This window comes from Echinops telfairi, unplaced genomic scaffold, assembly GCF_000313985.2.
Source record: "Echinops telfairi isolate 266 unplaced genomic scaffold, ASM31398v2 ScPeMD7_18;HRSCAF=68, whole genome shotgun sequence".
NCBI classification, from domain to species: domain Eukaryota; kingdom Metazoa; phylum Chordata; class Mammalia; order Afrosoricida; family Tenrecidae; genus Echinops; species Echinops telfairi.
Genome location: NW_022103915.1, coordinates 25553345 through 25579858, shown reverse-complemented (window position 1 = coordinate 25579858; position 26514 = coordinate 25553345). Strand labels below are relative to the sequence as shown.

The 26514-nt window shown below is 43.3% G+C and overlaps 1 protein-coding gene across 16 annotated transcripts in view; it reads left to right on the top strand.

Annotated features, from left to right (window-relative positions):
* NRXN3 (neurexin 3) overlaps nucleotides 1-26514 on the top strand; it is a 1902419-nt gene that overhangs the window by 1662547 nt on the left and 213358 nt on the right. For all 16 annotated transcript variants that reach the window (XM_030884921.2, XM_045287970.1, XM_045287968.1 and 13 more), the window contains one exon: nucleotides 16789-16960. In XM_030884921.2, the coding sequence (XP_030740781.1) occupies nucleotides 16789-16960 (172 nt within the window). The remainder of the gene's footprint in view (nucleotides 1-16788; nucleotides 16961-26514) is intronic.

Sequence of the window (26514 nt, the reverse complement as noted above, 5' to 3'; positions counted from 1 at the left end):
AGAGAGAAGCAAGCATGTTTGTGTCCTTTAAGGACCAGAAAACAAGTGCTTCTTCATGTCTTGTGTAAATTCATTTAAATCCCAGGGATAATTGGTGTTTCAAAAGCTGTGCTGGCTCCCGGGGGGTTCATGGAGCATGCCTTTCATTACAAATTGGTAAGGATATAGAATGGAAGCAAATTCAAGTGAGGAGGTAGACTATAATTATTGCCTCAAAGAGCTTTGAAATAATTCTCAATTCTTGTATGGCAAAGGCTTTTTGAAAGGAATGAGTCAGCTCTCTGTGGCCTGTTCTCGTGTCTGGTTTGGGTCACCTTTACCCATCTCACCAGAGTCCAGGGAAAGGGCTTTTCTGCTCTTATTCCTGTTTCTGTAACCAGACTGTTCTTCCCTTGGGAAGCTTTTCCAGAAGCCCTGGTAGTGAGCGGTAAAGTGTTTGATGACTGAAGGGCTGTGGTTCAAACACCAGTCACTCCAGAGGAAAAAGATGTGGCAATCTGCTTCCAGAAAAAGGACAGCATCGGAAGCTCCATGGGACAGTTCTACTCGATCCTATGCGTAATGTCCCTATGAGTGAAAGTTGACTTGGCAACAGGTATGGATCCCCCCCCCCCCTTTTGGTATAACAAAAACCACACCACGATCAAGTCAATCCAACTCCTAGTAACTTGATAGGACAGAGGACAACTGGCTCTCTAGGCTTCCAAGACTATAATTCTTTATGGGTAGAGCGTTATCTCATCGTTTGATATAGAGGTTTTAAATCACCCTAGTGGTGCAGTGATCATGCTAACCCAATGGCCAATGATTCGCCTGGACCAGCAGCTTCTGGGAGAACAGACCCGGCAATCAGCTTCCATAAAGATGGCAGCCAAGAAACCTGTAAGGTGCAGCTGTCCTTTCTCCTACGGAATCCTGGCAAGTCCACACAGAATAACCACGCGGAGGCTTTCTGGTACCTGCCTTCTCCAGATACACTGCCATTTCTCATTTCCCTCTTGGTTGCTTGTACTATGGTAGTGGGGGTGAGCCAGAATCAACGTTCCGAACTAGGAACACTGATACAGTCCAAGAGCGACTGCTGTAGCCATGAGCAGGGACACCCAGGAAGGCTGTCTCCTCTGAATGAGATGCCTGGCCGCAATGTGATCTGCAGGACACGCACACACCAGAGCCCTGGCATGCAGACAGCGCTGCTGATGTATTAGAGTCCGCTGGCCATCTTGTTTGTGATAACTCCGAAAGGAACAATGGGCTTCTATTTCGGCATTTTCATCCCCAGCTGAGGACATAGGAACTTCCCCCTTGCAGGTAAACCAAGAGAGCTCAGTTAATCACCAGTCATCACTGCGAGGAAGCGAGTGTCGTGCAGATGCACTGAAGCCCTGGCAACGGAGCTGTTCACTGGGCTACAATGCTCTTCTCTTCTCTCGTCCCCGTCATCTAATAATCAAACTCAAGCCCGGGCAGGAGAGGGAAGTGTGCTGGCCGTGAGACTCCCGAGCCTTCCTCAGATAAGGGCTTCACTCCCACGGAACTAGACACATTTTTCAGAAGGAAATTTCATCATTATACAACATTGTTCCATCTCCAGGCTATTCCAAGCTCCCTCCACTTTGGCCAGAAGCGTCTAATTTCTTTCTCTGCACCACATCTGCCCCAATTCATATGGTGTTATGTGGAGTTGATCATCACACTGAAATCACCCTTGGCGGGGGTCTTAGATAGATTAGCTAAAGCCCAATTGAGTGAAGTTTTACCTGCATGGCGTTATCGTATTAGATAGGTGTTCCATTTGCGTGCGATTTGGGGGGAGCAGTCATGGGGTTCCGCTCGAACCACCCTCCTACTCATAGTTCAATTACTGTGACTACTAAAACATAAAGTAGGAGTTACAATTCCACTAACTCACTGCCACAGAGTCAATGCTGATTCACAGCGAGCCTCCGTGCGTTTCCAAGACTAACTGTTTACAGGAGCAGAAAGCCCCGCCTTTCTCCTGAGTTGCTGCTGGTGGGTTCAAATTGCCGATTAATTGGGTCGCAGCCCAACAAGTAGTGTAACCACTTCACCCCCAGGCCTCCTTATCAATCATTAACAAACATTGAAGACAACATGACTCTCTTTAGTGGTACGAGGTCCATGGGTTGCAAAGCTTTTTGTATAAAATGTAACCGAATAGAAAATGTATTTAGGCTTGCAGGCCATGTGAGTTCGGTGACAAGATGAAAACCATCTGCTAACCAAAGCGTTCGTGGTTTGAACCCACCAGGTGCTTCCTATCAGGAGGAAGAGCTGGAAGATGGTTTCCATGAGGATTATGGGAGTAGTATGGGGCTTTGGGCCCCACATGGAGTAGGTCTACTCTGTCCTACAGGATGCCTATTGGCTGGAATCAACTCAAAGACAGAGCCTTTGTTTTGTTTCACTCAAACTCTGCTGTTGTGATGTGAAACTAGCCAGACAACTCGCAAGTGAATAATACACTTTATTTAGAACAGCCGGCAACAGCCAGATTGGCCCGCACTTTTGAGTTTGTTGATGCCTGCTCCAGCCAATCTGGCTCATCCAACTTCTTCGTTTACCACCCCCACAGTGGGCACACAAATCTCCGGTAATCACCCTGGGGTTTTCTGCTAACTCCAGGAACGGAAGCTCTCCGTTTTCATACATGTCTACTATTTCATTTCTAAAATTAGAACATGGAGCAGAGTTGAACTGAGAGTCCATCTGTGGGAAGGCGCGAAGACAGCCTTCCTTACTGATTCAAGGATTCTTGGTTGATGCTTCTTATTCCCGTAAATCCATGCACCCTGAAGCTGCACTGCTCACACTGTCATTGGTCGCTTTGAAGCTTCATAACTAGCGAAGCCGTCGAGAGGAATGCTTCCTTGCAGCCATAGACTGGGTCTGGAAGGGTTAGTTGCTGGTTTCTATGGTTTCTTCGATAGATGACTCACCTCTATAGAATCTACTTCTCAGAGAGGAGTTTCTCACTCTGTTGCCCACTTAGAAATGATGATCTCACACTGGGGGGAATGAGTCAAAGGGAGGTGTGCATAGTGAAGGGCCAGGGTCCGGAGTTAGAGTGGGGTTATCAGTTCACATCTTTGTGCCAGCTGACATGTACGGGAGTAATAAGAAGGGAGAAGGGGGAAGCGACCAGGTAAGAATCATAGCACAGGACATACATTTGTAGTTTAGACCTCCCTCCTAATCTTGCATTTCAAGATATAAATCTGTAAAATGGGTATCTGACCAATACATACAGTAAAAGTAGACTCAGAGTCAGAAAAATTAGCCAGACATCCTTTCATTGCTCACCTGTGTGCTGGGCACCACTGTGTGTGTGTGTGTGTGTGTACGCGTGTGCATGCATGAAATGCATGCTGCATTGGAAGATGCCTATGAGGAATGTATTATTCATACATGTGGATGCATGGAGTACAGTGTCATGCAGTAAATGCTATATGGATGTTTGTTGAGTGACTAAGTCGTATGTCTCTAGGGCAGGATTTCTCAGCAGTCATCACTGGGGGCCATTGAGTTTGTCTCAGTGATTCTGTGTAGTTCTATTCATATGGTGAGCTACATAATTCTTTATTTGGGGATATGACCTATGTGTTATTGAATAGAGAGTAGTGCCCCAAGCCTCTGCCCGCTAGATGTCTGTAGTATTGCCCTCCTTCCCACCTTCCCCTGCCCAAGGGTGTCGACCCAAAATGACTCAGCATCTTGCCAAATATTCCCTACGAACAAATCATCTTCAGTTAAGAACCACTCTCTAATGGTTTAGATGGCGAGTCCCAGACCTTTGCCAGTAACTGAATCAACCAGATGGCTTATGAAAATACAGGCTTCCGGGCCCCGCCCCAGCAATCGGATTCTCAGGCTCTCAGGTGACCCTCCAGCATGTGCATTCTAACAAGTGCTCAGGTGTCACTGCTGCTGGTCCGGGGACCACACTTGGGACAGTGTGTAGGTACGATGGAAGACGTTCTGCAAACATTGTACACGGTTTCCTGTGTGTCTCCTAATTGTGAAAACGGTAATGCTTGTAAGTGTGAGCACAGGGCCTGGAGTCCCTTCTCTAAACCTTTCATGCGACTTCTCACAGCTGCGCTGGAGGTAGTGGGGACAGAAGCAAGGCAAGTGTGGGAGATGTTCAATCTGTGCTAGATTGCGATCAGCACTGCCCTTCCAGCTGTCACTTGAGCCCTGCCAGGAGACTGCTCTAGGATTTGGCACAACACTGGGGTGCCTACGGAAATGAGCTTTAATTTTCACTTTGTAGTCAAACTTAGCTAATAAACAAGCCAGTGTGACACTCTAGCTGGTGGATGTGATGTGGGTGTGCAGAGCGGATTTGAAAGATGGGGCCTCATGGGCTGCCTCTCTGTATGCTCAGCGATGATGAGAACCACACCTTGGACCTGCAGCTTCTTTACCTGCAGTGGCTGTTTTGTCCTTCTGCGATTCTCCCCTCCAGGTCAGGGTTGTTCTTGTCCTAAGCTGTCATCCCTGCTCTAACCCCCTCCCACCCACCCCCACTCCCAGCCCCCTTTTGCTGGGAGATAGAGATGGAGCTGTCTTGAGCTATTTATCAGTCTTATCTCTCTTGGCCCTCTGTTAGTATTTCAGACTGTTGATCTAATCCGCTTTAATTGATTGACCTCGCATGCAACCCGAAACAGCAAACCACCCAGTATAGTACAACTGTGGCCAGGGGGAGGGATAGATGCCACTTTTCTGGGTGGGTGCAAAGGTCATTGAGGGCTGTGATGGCTTAGGACAATAGAATTCATTTCCAAGCCATTGAATGTGATTTTTCTAGGACAATCTATATAGTGTCTGGAGTCGATGATCTTGAATGGGAGACAGTCATTTCGAATTGATCAGGGTCCTGCAGGGAGTATGCAAATGCCTCTGTCTAATTGGTCACCTGTGATATTGGGTCTCATCTCATCATTCCCATTAGCATCATCACTAGTATTACCCCGCCATTAACAGCATTGTCACATCACCCTCAGTAGAGCGTGCTAGAATTCCCAGAGATTTCCTTAAGTACTGTTCATAAGTACCATTTGGTGCCAATATGATTATTGTTGCTATAGTCTTTGCTTATGCTATTCTCATTTGTAGAGCCCGGGACTTGAATAGTTAGGGGGCTGTCTCAAGATTACATGTCCAAAAAGCTGCAGAGCCTGCCCTGGCCCTGCCTTCAAATTAATTTGCAAAAGCTTCTCAAACCCAGAATAGACACGTCCTTCTTTTCTTCTCCAACCCACTGCTCTAGCCATGGCTAAGCTCTTAGGGTCATCATCACTTGGTCATCATCATAAGGCAATACTGCAAGCTCAAACTGTCCCGGCTCCATGGCTAAGGGGTCCCCCCCACTGCCCCATTTAGATGTCTCCTGATGAGTCCTTTTCCTGTATTAGATTTCTTGAAGGACAGACCTGGCCTCTGACATCTCTAGAATCCCTTAATAGTGCTTGGGAACCCTGGTAGCACTGTCTGATAAGTGTTTGGCTGCTTACCACAAGGTTGATGGTTCAAATTCACCAGCTGTTCCATGGGAGAAAGATGAGGCTGCTTGTTCCTTTAACGATTTATAACCTTGGAACCTATGCAGGATCACTATAAGTCAGAATCTGCTCAGTGTCAGTGGATTCGAGTTTTCTTTTTTCTCTACCTTCATTCCTTCCATCCTCCCTCCCTGCTTTCTTGTTTTCTTGCTTTCTTTTCATTCTGTCTGGTTTCTATGTCAAGAAAGTGCACACTTAGTGCATATTCACCATCCAACGGCCCACATCTAGAGCAAAGGGCCATAACCATGAAAGGATCGACTCGTGGCTTTCATGGAGACATGATTAATAGCAATAGAGAAAGCCCACCACTAAATGCAGAGTTTGAGCTCAGAGAACCTCACTGCATCGCTCAGCCAAAATCATCGAATGACTTTGTAAGGTGGTGCCTCACCCATTTGTAGTTTACTGTTTGAATATCTAAAGCATTTAGCGGTTTATGTCTTCTTTAAGAGTCATCATAAGTAAATAGATATACATATATATGCAATTATCAGTTTTTCCCTGGAGCATTAAAACCCCTTTTCATCTCAGACAATAATGAAATATTTATCTATATATATTTGTGTGTTATAACCATACATTTGAATCCATTAATTCATTTTCTTAACTGTTAATTTAGCAAATATCTTCTACAGAGCATCTACGAATATCTGTGCATTTGAAATATTCATAATCAAACAAGTTAGGTATATATTAAGTAAATGTATCTATAACTTAGCAAATATATCTATAAATGTATAAAATGTTATCGATAGACCCAAAATCACTGTCATCGAGGTAATTCTAACTCAAAGTGGCCCTATAGGATGGAATAGAGCTGCATCTTTGCATTTCTGAGACTGTAACCATTTATGGGACTAGAAACCTTGTCTTTCTCCCAATGAGCAGCTGGTGGTTTTCATTTTGACCCAGTGCTTAGCAGGCCAAAGGGTAAACACCAAGTCACCAGGACTCATGGTATTTTTTTTTATGTATATACCATGCTATATGCACAACTCAATTACAGCATATAATGCATGTGACCAAACGTAACATTTTGAACATCTGTGGATTTTTGAGTCATTTCCTCCTAAATTCTAATCTTTAAAATGTTTCCTATTCTGCAAAATTTCAATTCTCTACATTTTCTCTCTCTTTTCAACCTCTAAAATCTGTAGGATTCAAAATTAATTTTACTCAACCCTATTTATTTTGAGCCTACTTTGTCCATCAGCCTGGCCTGGGTCCTGTGCCAGTAATGAACCGCCTGCAACCCTCCAGGGCCGAAAGCAGCCACGTTTTGTTCTCCGTCCTGCCATCTGCTCATTTCAAGTTAGTTTATGTCATCTCCCCTCAACCGCCTTGACTGACAGAGGAAGCCCAGCCAGCAAGTTTCTGGGGGAACCAGTTGAGAATAAAAGAACCCTGGTGAGTTTCAGATCAGCAATTAGATATAGTACTCAAAGAAGACATCCAACTGATTGGTCAAGTCTGGTCGCAGAGCTCTCCCCATCAGAGTGACCCAGAAATGCACTCTTTTGATGAACTCAAGAAGGAGAGCGCTGGAGGCCTTCCACAGACAGCATGGATGATTATGCTACTTTCTCCAAACCAGACTTTGCCACGGGTACGGAAGGCCTGGCCGAGTGTAGGCCCACAGGAAGCATCATAGGAATGTTAACTGTCTTGTATCATAGTCTTGCACAGAACCAACATGTTCTGCGTGAAGCATGGCACTTAAGATATTGAGGATGGTTTCCGTTATTCATCTCCAGACATATTTGAAAGTCTCAGTTCTGTTTTGGTCGGCTGCAATTCTCTCCAAGAGAAGAAGGTTCATTCTGCCTTCCCCAGGGGCACACTGGGAAAAACGAAAAGGCTGCCTTCAAGGAGAGCTTTCCATGCTCTGATTTGTCCTTGTTCCTGTGCATTTCTGCTCCGGAAGTCTGACCAGGTGTTGGTAACATTTCTTGGGTCACTATCTCAGCAATAATTGTCATGTGACAGATTGAGGATTGGAAGACTGGAGCTGTACTAATTTGAAGAACCAAATGGGCTCATAAACAACCATTATTGATGAAGAATGATTGACTGGCTATTAAAAGTCAACTGATGTCTCTCCCATTCACATTCTTTCGAGAATACCTTGGCAATGTTTTCTGATTTACTCCTTGTCTTTGTTTTTCATATCAAGGAACAACATAGACTGAAGTGATAACATTGGTACCAACTTGAGTAGAGATAGGTGTGGAGTTATGAAAATTTATAGCCATGCAGGATTTGCTGCTATCGTTGGCTTGTCCTGGAGAAATTTACACTAAGAATCAACGACTGTGGAGGGAGAAAATGTACCGAATTGTGAGAGGATATTAACTCTACAAACACTTTTTAAGTGTTCTGTTTGCTAACATTTATATTTATTTACACACGATATCTTTTTTAATCATTTTATTGGGGGTTCGTACAGCTCTTATCACAATCCATCCATCCATCCATTGTGTCAAGCACATTTGTGCATTTGTTGCCTTCATCATTCTCAAAACATTTGCTTTCTACTTGAGCCCTTGGTATCAGCTCATCATTTTTCCCCTCCATCCCCCACTCATGAACCCTTGATAATTTATAAATTATTATTATTTTGTCATTTCTTACACTGTCCAATGTTTCCCTTTCCCCGCTTTTCTGTTGTCTGTCCCCCAAGAAGAGGTTATATGTAGATTCCTGTAATCAGTTCCCCCTTTCTACCTTACCTTACCTCCATACTCCCAGTATTGCCACTCTCACCACTAGTCCTGAGGGGTTCATCTGCCCTGGATTCCCTGTGTTTCTAGTTCCTATCTGTACCAGTGTACATCCTCTGGTATAGCAAGATTTTTACGGTAGAATTGGGATCATAATAGTGGGAAGGGGGGAGCATTCAAGAACTAGAAGAAAGTTGTATGTTTCATTGTTGCTACACTGCACCCTGACTGGCTCGTCTCTTACCCACGATCCTTCTGTAAGGTGATGTCCAGTTGCCTACAGATGGGCTTTGGGTCCCCACTCAGCACTCTCCCTCATTCACAATGACATGATTTTGTTGTACACAGCATATTTTAATGGATCCCAGATGGCGTAGTTGATTATTATGTATTGGGTTGCTAAATGTAAGGCCAGCTACTTGAACCTACTGGCCACTCCATAGGAGAATGATGATGCTTTCTGCTCCTATAAAGAGTGACTGCACACCAACCTGTGTGATCACAAGGTGTCAATGGGACCAGGTATCAGGAATCAGAAGACCCAAAACAAACAACCATTTTAATGTGAATGAATGGGGTCAGAAGGGAGACCCAAAGTCCATTTGTAAACAATTGGATATGCCTCACTGAGGGTCACAAGGAATGGATGAGTCAGCCAGGGTGCAGTATAGTATAGCACCAATGAAACACACAACATTCCTCTAGTTCTTTAATGCTTCTTCCCACCCCACTATCATGAACCCAGTTCTACCTTACACATCTGGATAGACGAAATATATACATTGGTACATATAAGAGCTCTTGACACATAGAATGCAGGATAGATAAACCCCTCAGGATCAATAATGAGATTAGCAATACCATGAGGGTAGGGGAAAGATGGGTAGACCAGGGGGGAAAAGGGGGAACCAATCACAATGATCGATGTACCACACACACACACACACACACACACACACACACACACCCTGCCCTCTGAGGGGGTGAAAAATAGAAACATGGGTAAAGGGAGACAGTGGATGGTCTAAAATATGAACATAAAAATAATTTTATAATTATTTTATAAATTTTTATAAATTATCAAGGACTCAGGAGGGTGGGGGTAGGAGGAGAAAAAAGAGGAGCCAATACTAAGGGCTCAAGTAGAAAATAAATGTTTTGGATGTGATAATGGAAATATATACAAATGTGCTTAATACAATTGATTTATGGATTTTTATAAGAACTGTAAGAGCCCCTAACAAAATGATTTATTAAAATAAAAATAAATAAATTGATGAAGTTTTTTTTAATTTACTGCCTCAAAAACTATAGGAAGCTGTTACTCTTCCCTACAGGGTCCCACTCTAAATAGGCATAGACTCAGTGGTAGTGAATCTATATCTACATCTACTTTTACTTTGTATACATCTACACCTACATGTACATCCACTCTTCTATCTGTATCTGCCTATCTATCTTAATAGAGTGTTCCCCGAGCCAACCTGCCCTTTGCTCATGACACTGCTTTTAGCTGCACGACTAATAGGCAAGGAATGGAAAAGAAGAGGGGCAGGTATTGGGATTCAAAAGCATGCGCACTCCTGTGCCAGGAGCTTTACACAGACGTGCTCTCCCTCACGACACTCTGGAGATTGGAGTCACCCTCCAGATCCCTCCATCCAGTTACCATGGCCTCACATCAACTCATGAAGACCACACATGTGCCACCAGAGAACTATGTTCTCTAAGGCGTTTAATGGTTTCTGGCAGTAGATTGCCAGGACTTTCTTCCAAGGGTCTCTGGGGGCACCCAACAGTTTGGCGAAGAGCACAGTTTGTTAACCTCTTACACTAACTGGGCTAAACATGCCTTTAACTATGTGAAAAGTTGGAGATGCCAGTCCACCCAGAGACACCTTGGGAGAAAAGCCTGGTGATCCACTGCTGAGAAAGCATCCATTGACACTCACAGGGAGGACAGCTCCTCTACAGCCCCTGGGACTCAGCATCGTTTTCCCACGACAAGCCCTTTATTACAGAGAATCAAGAAGTGAAGGATCCTGACAAGGTAAAACAGCTTTAAGGGCGAGAGGGATTAGTTGAACTATGTGATGCTAAAATCCATGTTTATCCCATTGAACTAATTAACTTTCCCAATAATCACAGAGCATGATATATAGTCTAATGATTGGATGGTTCTTTCTCCTGATCTCATTTATCCTTTATATTTGTATAATGTTTTATTATTTATAAGGCCTTGTCATGTGAATCATATTATTTGATCCTAACCACAGCCCTGTGAAATATGGAAAGTTGATATCCCATCCCCATAATTCACGTAAAAGTTAAGTAACTTGTCCAAAGAGTCACTCCAAAGCTAAGGTTTCATCCATCATTTCTTCTCTACTCAGGACAAAGGAACCAACCACAAATCCCCACTGCCAATCAGTCACTTCTGACTCCCGCGTATGCTACAAAAATGCAACCACACTCGCCAGCATGGACCCAATCCCAACTAATAGGAAGACAGTAGTGTCGCAGCACAGAATTTCCAAGGCCTTTTCCCCTTGTCATGGATGGTAAATTAATTCAGCCATCAGTCTTTCAATGATCAGGTCATCATTGTTTAGGGTACTGTACCACCAGGACTCCGTAGCGAACCTATGTGTGACAGTCCAGCTGCCCCACAGGTCTCCCAGGAACAGCCTGCCACATCTCCCTGCCCTGGGGCCCTGTCAGGTTCAAGCTGCTGGCCTTTGGGTTAACGGCTGAGCGTTCCACCCCTGCACCACCAGGGCTGCTTAGACACAACGAGCAGCAGTTTATCTTCTTGACAATACTATGTGATAGATTTTTAGCTTGGGCAGCTCTATGGGAACTTGCCATGAGGCTTCCGTGACTTCTAATGAACTCCTAAGGAACTGAAATAAAACAGTTAGCCACAGATTAGAATGCCACTGTGGTCTGATGACAAATGACAAGGAGGTTGCCGTAATGAAATCTTATTACTGTGAGTAGCGAAACCACATCTGAGGTTTAGCACAGCCACACTTACCACTGCAGGGAGACACAGAAGGAAGCTGTGGGTAAGGGTCTCCGCTGACATTGGCAGTGTGCTCCTCGGATTAAGAAGATCTCTTTGTAACAGTGGTTACAATGCCAAATGTGTGGTGCCCAAGATAAGGACCGAATATTTATTCTGGCAGAGATTAAATCTTTTCTTTGCCTGAATCTATTATGGATCTTGCAGAAAATCTGTCCAGGAATATATCCCGCTGATCAGTCAATTCACTGAACCAGAACTGTACTTTGCCACTGCTGCTGCTGCAAAGCTGCAGAAGGCCGGTTTAAAGGTCTTCTCGGCACCCCCCTAACGCTGTTCTCCTCTCATGATTAATTAGAGAATTGAATCCCCAGCAGCCCTTTACATGCCTCCAGATTTATACTGCGGGTTCTCATCAAAGGGTGAGGGTCAGTCAATAGCCCACAGCTGTGGGTGGCAAATGGCGTCTGCAGCCATTTTTTTAATTGTTGTTTTTTAAACTCTTTCAGTCCCATTCATTCTGCTAAACACTTAACAACTCAGGTTATCATAGCCTTGTTTGACATTAGGGTGATTACATACCAAATATGTGTGTGTGTGTGTGTACATATATACATGCATATCTTTAGAATTGAAAACCAATTATTTTACTGAAAGTCATGGCATTTCTGAATTCCCTTAGAATCACAGAGAAGGAGCAAAATGAACCAAGACAATGTTAATTGTGGGTATGCAAAAGTTATGCAGTTCTTTATCCATCCAGTCTAATATAACACAGAGTATTTTCCTTAGTTCTGAAGGTTTAGAGATTTCAGGACAAACAAAAGCAGATTTAAGAAAACATGTTTGCTTCATGGCCACTTAGGAAGGTTCCCAAATTGCTTTCCCAGAGAAAATAATATAGAAGCGGCAGATACAATTTTATATCACACATCACCAGTTCACATAGCGATCTATTCCATCTCACCATTCCTCTATCTGCATTTCTCTTCTAAGATCAGCATAAGAGATATGAGTCTCTTTGAGTGAGCACACGATGTACTCATGTTGTGATTGTTAAGTGCTGTCAAGATGGTTCCACCTCACAGGAACCTGCATACCACAGAAAGTAACCCAACCTGGCCCTTCGCCATCGTCACAATACTTGCCGTACTTAAACCTGCTGTAACCACTATGTCAAACCATCACCTTACTGTTCTTCCACTTTTTCTCTGATCTTCTGCTTTACCAAGCATGGCATCCATCTCGGGGGACTGGTTTCCCCCGACTAACATGCCCAACGTGCGTAAGACAAAATCTCCCATCCTTCCCTCTAAGGAACATGATGACTTTACTTCTTTCAAGACAGATTTGAATATTCTTCCGACAGCTCATAATATAGCCGATATTCTTTGCCAACACCTTTTGATCAAAAGCACTAATAATCTGTCTTCTTTCTTCACTGCACAGCTTTCCATGCATGCGTGGCTAAGGTCAGGAACATCTGAATCCTCAAAGTCAAACCTTTGCTTGGTTGTTGGACCACTTTCGAGGTCTTTTGCAACAGGTTTGCCCAATATGATCAATCACTTTATTTCTTGAGTCTTCTTTCCATAAGTGTTGATTGTGAACTCACATAAAATGAACTCTGACAATTTCTATCTTTGCTCGGTTCATCATGGTACACTTAGTCCAGTTGTGAGATTTTTGCTTTATGTTGAGATGCAGTGTATACTGAAGGCATGATGAGTCTTTGATCTTTATTGGCAAGTGATGGAAGTACGATTTGCTTTCAACAAGCAAAGTTGTGTCATCTGCATATTGCAGCATGTCAGTGAATCTTCCGCTAATTCTCATATCTTCATCCAATCCTGATGTTGCATTCTCAGATAGTCAGCTTCTTGGATGATTTGCTCAGCATACAGATTAAATAATTATGGTGGAATGCTATACCCCTGACACACACAGAGAATCTTAATTTTAAACCATGCAGCATCCCCTTGTTCTGTTTGACTGCCTGTCTCTTTGTCTATGAAGATGCTCCTCATCAGCACAAGTGTGGGTCCTGGGATGCCTATTCTGAGCAATGGTACCCGTACTTCTCTATCATCCACATAGCCAGATCTCTTTATGGAGTCAACGAATCAAAGGTAAACACCTTTCCGGTATTCTGTGCGTTCATCCAAGATGCACCGGACATCAGAATGGATATTCTTCATTCCACAGCCACTTCAGACGCTGGCAGCTGCAACTGGTTTTTGTTTGTTTGTTTGGTTGGTTGGTTCATATGAGTTGCTTTACTTGGTCTCATATTTTTTTAAATTTTGCTTTATTGGGGACTTTTACAGCTCTTATCACAACCCATACATATATCCATTTTTGTCAAACACATCTGTACATATATTCTCATCATTTTTGTCAAAACATTCTCTTTCTACTTGAGTCTTTGGTATCAGCTCCTCATTTTTTCCCTCCCTCCCCCATGTCCCCTTGATAATTTATAAATTATTCATATCAATAGGAACTAGGGGGAGGGCAGTAGTCAATGGGACATCTCCTGTCAGAAGGGCCACAAGGAAGAGACGAGCCAGTCAGGGTGCATTATAGCACTGATGAAACACACAACCTTCCTCTAGTTCTTTAATGCTGCCCCCCACTATCATGACCTCAATTCTATCTTACAAATCCAGTTAGACCAGAGGATGTACACTGGTACAGATAAGAGCTGGAAACACAGGGGATCCAGGACAGATAAGCCCCTCAGGACCAATAAGGGGATCAGTGATACTAGAAGGGTAAGGGAAGGAGCATAGTAGTAAGGGGGAACCGATCAAAATAATTAAAATATGGCCCCTTCCCAGGGGCATGGACAGCAGAAAAGTGGATGAAGGGAGACAGAGGTCAGTGTATGACATGAAAAAAAAAGAATTTATAGTTGCCACTGTTTTTTTTTAATCTTCAGCAAAATTTTATTTCCATGTGTTATTAAAGAAGATGCACTCGCAGATTATAGGATAATTGTCAGGTTGAGGCAAACTTGAGTTTAGGGGAAATAAATGTATCAAACGATATGAAAAACCAGCTCCTTAATGTTTATTAAAATTAAAAATAACTAACCCACTCTCACTGAGTCAATGCGAACCCATCGCAACCCTCATGGCTTTTCTGAGTCTGTAACTGTTTACAAGAGTAGAAAGCCCATTTTTCTCCTGAGGAGATGTTGTTGTCTTCTAAGTACCAACCACACAATTGCAGCCAGGGCATAACCTCTACACCACCAGGGTTACCTAGTCATATATATATGATTAGACAGATATGTAGACGTAGACTGATAGATGGCTGACATCTAGTAGGCTCCAGTTATGGTGAGCTTCAATACAATAGAATTTGGACCCCTAACATCCTCACGACCCACTAGCATATTTGGGCCCATTGTTCTTGTTATTGTATAAATCCAGGTCATTGAGGGTTTCCCTCCACCTGACATATCTTCCCTGGAGGCTCAATCCCTCCTGACAATGTATCGAAAGCAAGCAATGGGAACCATGCTCTGTGATGATCTATGTGATTTCCTTGTCTAGCTTTTGAAAGTCGATCACCAGGTGTTCCCTCCTAATCCGTCTTATTCGGAAAGTTCTGCTGAAAGCTGTGCACTCTGGGCAGTTCCGGTGGTTCTTCCGACACTGATGGCCTAGCTTGCCCTGTCACAACCACACACCGGCCACCGTGATAAACCGACATGATGAGTGATGGGACTTTAGTCATAGGAGGTGTTTAAAAAATAATTCCACTCTGAATTAAATAAGTGAATAACGAAATGACTAAACTGGAGCTTCAGCAATTTTTTTTTCCAGATCTTAGTTTATTTAAATTCTGAAGTTGTGCTACTTCTTCTTTGTTGTTTTTCTTGTCAGTTTGAAACCATCCGCTTCTCCATGGGAGGACGATGGTGCTTTTGACTCCTGTAAAGAGTTGCAGCCACAGATGCACAGGGCAGTTCTACCCTGTCTTACATGGTCGCTATGAGTCAGAATTGGGTAAATGGCAGTGAGTTTGGTCTTTGATATTCTATTTCTTGAATATGGAAATAGATTGCAGAGATTGTGCAAAAGGACTGTTACTCAGGCTTATAGACTATTAGAATAACAACTAAATTTTATTATCCTTGAATGTCAATGCTATTGTCTAACCCATAGGCCAGACAATTAGAGAACATCAGAGAGATGTCAAGTTTCTCTCCCTGTCCATTCCTCTCCATACGCTGCAGTGGGAAGATTGCATTCTAAGAGGTCGAGAGAGGCTGATTATATCATATTAGTAATATTAATCTCATTTTATGTCTCAATGTAAATATTGATTGTTATTCATCAGTAGTAACAAATTATCAGGGGAGAAAGGCAGTAAAGGCTCTAGTAGGATTATTATGTATGCTTCAATGCTTCCTGGTGGCTCCCAGGAAGTGGATTCTAAGGCCACCATCACAGTCACACACATACCACCACCACCCACCCCCATAATCATCCTCTTTATTGACGCAGTTAATCTTCTGGAATTCAATATGCTTTGCCTTCCCACAAGTCGTTGAAAATCGCAGGGGTTCTCTTCTGCTGTGTGGCAAAGGGCCATCATCGGAGATTTCGCCTCCATCTTTGGATTAGTTTAGAGCAGTGGTTTTCAACCTTCCTCGTGCTGCGACCCCTTAATATAGTTCCCTCAGGTGGTGGTGATCCCCCAACCATAAAGTTATTTTCATTGCTACTTCATAACCGTCATTTTGCTACTGTGATGAATCAGGTGGCCCCTGGGAAAGGGTCGTGACCCCCAGGTTGAGAACCGCTGGTTTAGAAGTACGGGAAAAATGACAGACCTCTGACCCTAAAACACCAGCTTCATCTCAGTGGCTTCCACTCAAGATGTTTCTTCTACGAGAACTTTGCTTGAAGAAAGTTTCATCAGGAGTTGCTTTAGAAGGCTGCACCGGTGCCTCTGTCGTTAGCACGTTAAGTCATTCTATACCCACGAGTTCCTATCGAGAACACTCTGGTTTATGAGGAGTCCAACATGTGTAGGCCCACTCACATTTCCTCTTGCATCCTACATTTGACTTTTGGAAGATCTAGGCCCCAGGGTCTGATGGTCCTCTCCTAAACACAACAGGCATAATTCCTTCCGCAGAAGGTAACTTTGCCTTGCCACTGCCCAGTAGTTAGGTGGTTGGTGGCCTAACTCTTTTAAGAGCTATCAATTGATGAAACCTGTGTCGTGCCGCCTGTGAGAGCAATTTAGGTGGCTTTGTACCATTCTGTTCAGAATAAAGGCCCTTGGAGAAATGTAGGGCACTCTTATTAACTCCATGCTGGCAGTGTCCTCTGCGCGCGCACCTGGTGGTTTCTTTCTAATTGGAGGATCAACTTTAAAGCGAGCAAACCTGGTTGGTGGTGCTCACCTTCGCCTTTGTGTTTCTTTATTCCAGGAGCACGGGAAAATTGGAGTCGTCTTCAATATCGGCACTGTTGACATCTCCATCAAAGAGGAGCGGACCCCGGTAAATGATGGCAAATACCACGTGGTACGCTTCACCAGGAATGGCGGCAATGCCACGCTTCAGGTGGACAACTGGCCAGTGAACGAGCATTATCCCACAGGTACAAGTTTCCTTCTGATACCCCTTACTTTTACATGAAGATTGTTCTCATGACTGCCACCTACCAAACACTGAGCATTAGATACACATTCAAGGTGTTTTCAGATATTTTTAAATTAGAAGTTATTATTTTTTTAGGACACAATCCAGTGCAGGGAGCTTCTGGAGACTTACTAATGGTGCACGGACTCTCTTTGTCCACCTGACTGGCTCATAACAAAGAAGGGCATTGTGGGCTTTTGGAGGCACTGCAGAATGATGAGCCCCAGAGGCAGGGGGCGCCTTCTCTACCGTGAACTATTGTGAATAATCCCTGGATAAACCAAAGGGGATCTGGACTTCCTGGTACCATTCATTGTGGTGTTCTTGAGATGGAAGTAGGTCCACTCAACTTGAGCTGATGAGCATCACGTCACAGTCCTAAGACAAAGACGAAAAGTGGAATTTCACTCATTTTGGTTGACTTTGTTCAACTTTGCTTGCTTACACTAAACCTGAATTGATATTCAGAAACAGGTCCTAGTAGGCATTTTAAAAGCAAACATCCCAGCCTGGGAGTGAGAGGGGTTAAATATCTGTTTAAATTTTATAGTCAAGGAAGATTCAACAGCAAATTCCTCGAGCCAGATGGCTGAATCAAGGGCAATGAGAAGAGAGGTTGTCTTCTTTAAAGGAGATCATTTGAATAAGTCCTTAGCTTTCTCATTTCTCCCAGGAAAAAAAGCCCAAGATATTGATTTCTAGAATTCCCGTAATGAAAGGGGAAAATATTTAGCAAATTTCACAACTCCACAATTGTATCGCTCTTCAATAGATGCAGAAAATAGAACTTTTTCCCTAAGGTGAGCAAAACACTGCAGCTAATTCCCTGTCCCTTATATTCTAAACTCCCCACAATTTTCTCACCTTTTCCCCTCCCAGTTTCTTTATAGTGAGATGGGTGCAGTGACAAGAAGGCTGGAAGTATATTTCTGGAAGCTTAAGAACCAGTTAGCTATTAGATGTAAGAGAAATGCACCAAGGGAATTACCAAATTGTGGCCAAAGAATCTTGAATGATTTGAAGCACCTGATAGTGTTTTCATGACTAACTCAGCACTAACTTTCTTTAGATACCAATCAAAAGTGCCTGGGTAGCTGTTTTGTTTGTTTTTTTCTTAACTGCTAGAGTCTCCCAACTTAATTCTGCTTTTAAGCATTGTGGGATATCCTCAAACAACATCCAAGGCCCCCAAGATATCAAGCAAAAAGCAGCACCAACTAATTTATCCACCATCTCAGTTTCTAGATAGCTCAACCATTGCTGCAGGTCAATTGTCAGGTTCCTACCACTTCTAAGACTAAGGCCCTCAGATGTCCTTATGAGGCTACATCTGAGCCTTTGAAGAGGGCTGGAGGTGCCAACAGCTGCTATGCATTCTTGTCCTCAAATTGACGAGACACTAATAGATCTAATTTTTAAATGTTTCTTGTGTCAACCCTGGAGGAGGGTGGGGATCAAAATATCCCAAGGTATCAGAAACTGTTCATTTGCTTGGAAAAAAGCAGTCGGCTCTCCATGAATATGTTCCCTGGGCTGCTGTAGGGTCTGTTGTGTTTCCAATTGGAATTCCAAAGATTTATAAATTCATGTTAACCACCTGCCCTGGGCTAATTTCCTGCTAGCAATGAGATAGCTCTTTGCCAGTCACTTCAAAGCCCTCAGATGTGTAGGACAGCCAACGAGACTTGCTGTGACTCTATCTCTTTGTATCCTTAGTTCCGAATTATAGGTTGTTTCCTGTGTGTTTTCACAACAGATTAAGCCTCTCTTTAATGCATTGCTTCCCTCTGATAATAGTTATTATCACGGGTAACTGTTACCTAGTATGTTATGCGTTTTTATTGTTATCGGACATGGTGCAGTATAGCAGTTACAAGTATGGGCTTTGGAGCCAGCTTATTGGGATTGGGTTCCTGATTTTCATTACCTGCATTAAAACTTTGAAATACCTTAAGCACTGATATATTTAATGCCTTTCCCCACACATATTCAATATTAAACCATAATATATGGGTAAACATTTCTAAGATTTGTGATTTTTCGCTTTTGAGGAGACCTATAAAATTCTAAAATATAATTCAAATTCTTCATCCTCAAAATTTCTTTGCTTTGCTGGTTCACAAAGTGTTTATTCTTCCTATTGGGTGACCCACTTTCAAACTTCAAGCAAGTTATGTAGCCTTTCTGAATCTGTTTCCTGCTTCGTAGAAAGGTGTAATGTTAAGACTTTCTTTGCAAGATTAATGGGAAGATTAAGTGAGTCCAAGGTGTGTGTAAACTGCTCAGCATAATCCTGGACCGATGAAGTCAGCACTTGAAACATGGCAGCTACGATCATCACCAACCCTTTGGACAGCATTCTTAACTCCGACGTTCATGCTCACAGAGCCCTTCAGTCGGAGTCTTATAAATAGCCTGGAATTTGAATAGCGTGGATAGTTTTCTTTTTAAATTAGAAAAAATACAAAGGGAAATTTTCTATCTTCTCCACGGCCATATAATTTGTGAGAGACAGAATCAGGAGTGAACGCTCCTATTCCCACCCAGGTATAATTTCCATTATTCCTTCCAGAACAAAATGGAGACTTTTTAAACATGCGTAGAAAGCAATGAGCATCTTTTGTGTCGTTTTAGATGAATCCCATTCTTTAAGGGAGTGTCATATTCAAAAATTAGTTCCAAACGCCCTCCCAAGGGTGGCCACTATGAGATGCAAAGTCAAAATTCCTCTTTTACAAAAGAAAACTTTTATTATTACAAATAAGTCCATGATGTTCTCACCTCAAAGGTGAAATGCTTACATGGGACCAATGAAAGAATATTGACTAGCTTAGAGAAGCCCATCTTTCTTTGCTGGCAAGTGGTGTGATCTGCTAGTTGGAGTTTTATATTCCAATCAGTCAATACTTCCCAAGACTCAACTCTCAGGTCCTTGGGTTCTATATCACACTTCCTTTTCTCTCCTGCCCACTGTGCTTCTCTCTTCTATTGAAATGATCCATTTAACTAAACCTAAAGTTTCATTAGAGCAACTTGGTAAGATTTGTTTAAACCATAGCACTAAAATACCCATGTACATGGCATCAAAGAACAAAGTGACCTGGCCAGGCAATCTTGACAATCTCTGCAAACGTGATGCGTTCTCCCTTTTCTGAGCTGCTCTTTTTTATTGACGATGCCACACAGAACAGCAATCAGGAGGAACTCAGTCATGTCACTTGTCTCTTGCTAATGTTTAAACAGTAAATACATATAGATTAGCTCCTGTGGATTATTCCCCCTAAATCATCTCATTCGGAGTATAGGCTCCCGGCATATCGGCTCTGTTCACGCAGCCAGTGTGCACCGGAACAGACGGGAAAACTCCAGAATCTTTGCGTGGACATTTAGAGGATTTTTTGTGGCTCTTTGGAAACAGCCTGCCATAAAAAATATTTTTAAACCAGCTGGGTGTGGGGTATCGAGCATTGAGTCTTTGTGAATCAGGAAGGATCCAAAAGGAAAATAGTTCTATAGCAATTGGATCTTGTATCACTTAACCCTGGGAGATGAACTCAAAGGTAACGTCTTCCTTTGAATCTAAAAATAGAAAGGCTAAGGAAAGGAGAAGGAAATAAAGGAAGAGCCAGCCCAGAGCTATCATCCCAGCGCTGACAAATGTTCTTTATAAAGTCCCCGACTGCTGCCTCGACACAATGCAGTGGTGGGGACAAGTGATGGGAAGTGAAAGGTGAGTTTAGCATGAGACATTAATTTTAGCCCACCGTTCCAGGCCCCCTGCGAAGATGAGTTGACTGGGATTGTTAGAGATCTGCTCTCTGTTATGAATGGCTGGCAGGTTGTGTCACTGGGGATATTAGAACCCTGATCTTGGTGCAGGGAGGGGCTTTTTAGGTCAGAGCCAGGAGCTCTGGGGAAGGAAGACTTTTAAGCAATTCTCATAGATAGGACGCTGCCTTCCTGCCCCAGGTGGTACTGAGGAAATCAGGTTTTGTTTTACTTGATTTCTCGACACTACATACCAAGACCGTTGCTGTCTGATTGTTTGAAGGAGTTTTCCTCAGAGTCAATGAGCGGCCACTTACGATGACCTATGATTAAATCCTGTTTCGCCACCCAACTCACATCATCAGAAGGCTGTAAAAGCGGATACCCATCACATACACTGAATTGGAAAACCTGTATTTTATATATCAATGTGTCAAATTCTACAGAAAGACGCCTTTGTTGAATGTTTTTCAAATGAAAAAAAACCAATTGCTTTAATGCTTATTGGTGCGTCAAGTGTCTCCGTAGACATTACATCTGAACCTCACTACCAGGAGGCCCTGATGGTCTTTGGGGGCGATTCCTGGGAGAAGGACACCATGCTTGGTAGAGGGGCAGGAACAAATAAGACCCTCAATGAGAAGAATTGACACACTGGTTGCAATGATGAGCTCAGATATAGCAACACTGTGGCTTTGCTCTGCTGTACACAGGGGCATTATGGTCAGAACTGACTGGACGGCACCCAAGAACAATGACAACCCCCTATGGATCAGGGGGATTGGGTTTGGTCTTATTATTCCCACCATTCCCATTTTATGATGATCTTATTGAGGCTCCGTGAGGCTATATACCACCGCCCGGTCTCACAGCTTAAGGGGCAGAGCAAGACTCCAATCCTAAATCACAGATCACATTTCTCCCAATTTCCTGGTCACTTTCCTATTCCTAGAAAAACAAAACACAAATCTCCCAGCCAATGAGTGGATTATGATCGACAGCAACCCTAGAGGATGGTGTAGAAATGACCTTTTGGGGGTTTCCAAGGCTTCCAATCTTTGTAGGACTAGATGGCCTCATCTTTCTCCTTCGGAATAGCTGGTGGACTTGAATCACTGACTTTGTGGTTAGCAGCTCAACTCTCAGTTCCCCAGGCCCCAGGAGCTCTGGTGGTGTAGTTGGCTCCTCACTGAGCCGTTAACCACAAGGTCTGGGCTGCAAAGCCTCCAGTTGCTCCATAGGAGAAACACGAGGCTGTCTACTCCCATGAAGATTGAAAGCTTTAGGAGACGTGGAGGTGTAGTAGACTCCACTCTGGGCTGCTAATGAACCAGCAGCTGCTCCGTGGGGAGAGGATGAAGGTTTCCACTCCAGGAAGCCCGCAGGGACAGTTCGATCCCGTGCTAGAGGGCCGCTGTACGTCAGACTCAATGTCATGCAGTGAGTTTCATTTCCCAGAGCCACTCTTTTACTGAAACCAACACGGATTGGATTTGATTTGCTGCAAAAAGTGCTCTCAAACAGCAGCTCCTGACTGGATCTCTTCAGTTAATGTTTCTGACCCATGGCAATAGTGACATGTGGGGCTGGATGATCATGTGTGTGTTTCCATATGGGGCTCTGGGAGGGGCGAGAGCAAGGCCTTCTATCTTGTGGGACCTTTGGCAGCATCCCTGGCCTCTGTCCTTTAGGTGTCATTAGCACAACCCCCCACATTTCTAAATGTCCTTTCAGGAGAGGAGAGTGAATTTTCCTTCGTTGAAGAACCACTGTTTCTTCAACATATTGTATTTCAAATTCTGTAGCCCTAGACAGTTCATGCAGGAGCTAACAGATTTTTATTGTTGCTGTCCACTTCTCAGCCTTTATTACTGAGACTGAAGGGTTAAAAACCAATCAATGTACTTGACAGGAAGCTGAAGTTTCTCAGGTTTGGGTTTTTCATTAATTCCTAGCCAGAAGGGTTTCTTCCCTTGTCTTTCCATCTTTGCCTGCAAACACTGAGGTCTTTGAAGCACATATGAAGACAAACCCCACCTACCTGCTCACTCATCCGTTCCAGAATCGTGTTGCCTCTATTTCAATGCAGTGGAAACCGGAGACGGGAGCCCTGAAAAGGGAATAAAATGTATAAATATCATCAAGAGGGAAAGTCATATTTGCACATGACCACAGTGAGGCCAGGGCAGCTTGTGTGGGGCTCAGTCAATGAGTGTGTTTAACCTTTCTAGGTTCATTTAAAAATCATCTTGTAATCAAGCCCTCAAATGTTTATACCAAAAAAAAAAAAAAAAGTATCAATTAACCAATCAGGCAAGTGTTTCCTGAGTCCTTGCCCTACTAACTAGTCACTTTCCAACTTGTCAGGAATGAATTAGGATTCCAAAGTAGGAGACTTTCTATTTCCCAGGGCCTTTCATCCTTCCAGGATTAGCTTTCGATAAAAATTTGTTTTAATATATTTTCAGTAAACGCACACAAGCCTGTGTGTGGTGTGTGTGTGAGAGAGAGAGAGGCAGTGGTTTCCTACCTGGCTGCACCTGAAAAATCTCTGGAAACTTTTAGTAAATGAAATTAGTTGTGGCTCCAGGCTGTCACCTCTGATTGATATGTGGTGTGGCATCAACATCACCTGGGAGCCTGCTAAAAATGCAGTCTCAGGCCCCTCCCCAGACTTGCTAAAACAGAATCTGTATTTTAACAAGATCACCTGGTGATTTGCATGCACATGGAAGTTTAAGAAGCATTGTCCCAGTGTCAGTGTTTTTGAAAACCTCCTAAATCCATCCTAGACTCAGGTAGGTTTTGGAAGCATGGATATTCAGACAGCTAAAAGTGGGCCTGTTCTTCTCATAGATCATCTACTGTTCAGTAAGGTTTGCCCATGAGGCACATGTAGCTATTGAGCTTAAATTTTGGCTGGTATGACTGAGCCATGAGAATTATTGTAGTTTGATCATGCACTTGAGAAGTCCAGGCTTTGAGGTGTTTAACCGTATATTTTCTCATTTCATCCTCACTCAAACACTATAGTGTCAACCACCATTTATCAGCCAATATAATTCAGAAGATGAAGGCTGCCCTTCATGGACATTTCCATACTCCCCACCCCTTCAAATGTAATAGACCACTTAGCCTCCAAACAGCCATGTGAGGTCATTTTGCCCATGAGAAATCCTTCCAGAGAGTTTAGGCATCCTATGGCCCCATTGTAATGAGGAGAACGGGTTTTCTGCCTCAGGGCCTCCTGGCTGAACGCCACCCCTTTGTCACCACACTCTGCAGCTCCTTTGGATGCCTGTGATGCCTGCTGTCACAAAACCTGGTCCTACCCCAAATCTTGACAGTTCAGAATTTTATTCTCTCTCAAGTTGTTGTTAGGTTGTTAGATGCCAGCAAGTCCGTTCTGACCCACAGCGACTTAACGCACAACACGACAACGTATTACTGCCCGGCCCGGAGCCATCCTGGGAATGGTCTCCATGGTTGCAGACGTGATGTCAGTCCATCTCGGGGACCTTCCTCTCTTCCACCATCCCTAATTTTGATGGAGATCGAAGGTAGCACTTCTCTGAGCACAGGAGACATTTGCCTGTGTCCACAGCACATTATGGACTGTTAGCGGCTCTGGCGTTCTGTTCCTTTTATAATCTTACTTTCTATTCCAGCACCTTCTCTGAAAAAATGGGAGAGGAGCTTTGTTAAGTGAAAGTCAGTGTTATTGTATAACAGTCTTGGAGGATGGGAAAGTGACAAAGAGGGGCTTATTATATATGTTTCCCTTTATTCTTTGTTTTATCAAGCAAACCTCCTTTCTCCTCTGGGAATTCACAGCCACAAGACAAATCGCCCTGTATCTTACAAGTTAAATACAATTACTGCTATCAAACCTAGGGCCTTTCTCTTCCGCTAAATGTCTCTTGGAAGCTGATAAGTGTTTCAAGGCAAACTCTGAGCTTCTGGCTAATCCTAAAATTAAATATAGCTACCCAGAGACCAAATCACAAGAACAACCAAACCAAACAAAAACCCTACAGACAGCTATAGATAACATATAGAGTACAGGGGCTTAGGACACCTAGCCACATAGATACTCATGGATATATGCCTCAAGGTTATTTGTAAAGGACTTCATCACGCACTTTGCACTTGTTAGACTGAGGATGACTTACATCGTTAATATAGCTGGTAGCAGTTATAGTAATTACATATATTGCTTATTCAGCTATGTGAGCAGGGCTCAAGAGTGATCTTGAAGTTAAGGTCCACTTGGTCTGTTAGCTTCTGTCTTTTCTAGGAAGTTCACTTTAGCCTTGTCTTGGTTTACACAGGCCTCATCTTAGTGGACTACTTTGGCACTTAGAGGTCAAGGTGAACTTTTATATACCAACCGGTATAGATTAATTCTTTTTGTAGCTCTAAGTGAAATATTATAAATATTATACTCAAGGAACTCAGTGAGAGGAGTAATGGACCTTTGAGGGTCACCTCTAGGCACTATTGAACTACAAATTAAAGGGCAGGGTGATCTGATCACTGAATTTCCATAAATAGTCTCAGCCCAATGCCTTCCATGGAGTAGATCCTGACTCCGCTTGTTGGTAAGAACAGAGTTCCATGGGGCTCCACGGGGTTCCTGAGCTTGTGGTCATTAGGGGCTCAGGGTGCCAGGCCTTTCTTCAGGATGCAGCTGGTGGGTCTGAGCTGCCAGCCTTTAGACTAGTAACCACTGAGTGCTTTATCCATGGCACAATCAGAGCGCTTTCCATAAGTAACAGATGCCCTGCCATTAAACTAAATTCTTGGAATCATACTTTCAAGATCAGACAGACACTGCTGTCACCTTTCAATAAATCTCATATGACTTTTAAATGACACCTACTTGAAAGAATATAACATAAAAAATATTAGTGGCATCATGCTCTAGCTGAGGCATCTGACGATTAGCAACACAGTCTTCCAAACTAATAAAAAAAAAATTCATCGTTCTGAGGCTGGTGGACTAAGTGAATTATATCTACCCCCACCCCCACCCCCTCCACACCATTACCACAGAGAAGCTCCAGTTGAGATAACAAATGGAAATCCTGTCCTGAAGAATGTGTCTCTAATTATGAAAATCTACAATTACTGCCCCAGCCATCAAATGCAATCAGCCATACTGATGTCCCTCTGCTCAACACTGGATGAACCCCAAGTGCCCTAACACCCGAAGAAGAGAGAGCAAAGCTGTATTTTTAGGAAAAGTTTCCAAGTGTCAATCTCCTCATATTAAGTACTGCACAAGGTTACAGTGTCTTGCTAGTAATTAAATGCTTAAAAAAATGAGCCTCTTGTGGCTAGGTAGTACATAAATATCCAATAATAATAATATATATTCACATATAGTATGTCATTTATAATTCTATAAAGCACAGAAGGTAATGAAAGGCTCTCTATACTGTAAATCACTCAATCGATTGCAATCATATCGCAGCTCTTCTCAAAGAGATAAAGACCTTCCCTTCCCTCAAAATCCCTGTCGATTCCCCAGCAGGCTGAAGGGGAAGAGGAGGAGGGTAATGGAAGTTAGGGGGGAAGGAGTCAAGGGCAAAGAGCCACTCTTAATCTTCAATTCATGAAGTTAGCATGGATTGGGATAGATTCCCAGTGAAATGCACAGTTTGCAGCCTAAGATGCGTCTCTTTCTCCGAGAGTCCCGTGTACAGGTTCCCAGTGAGTCTCTTGGCCTGGATGCGGGGGGGG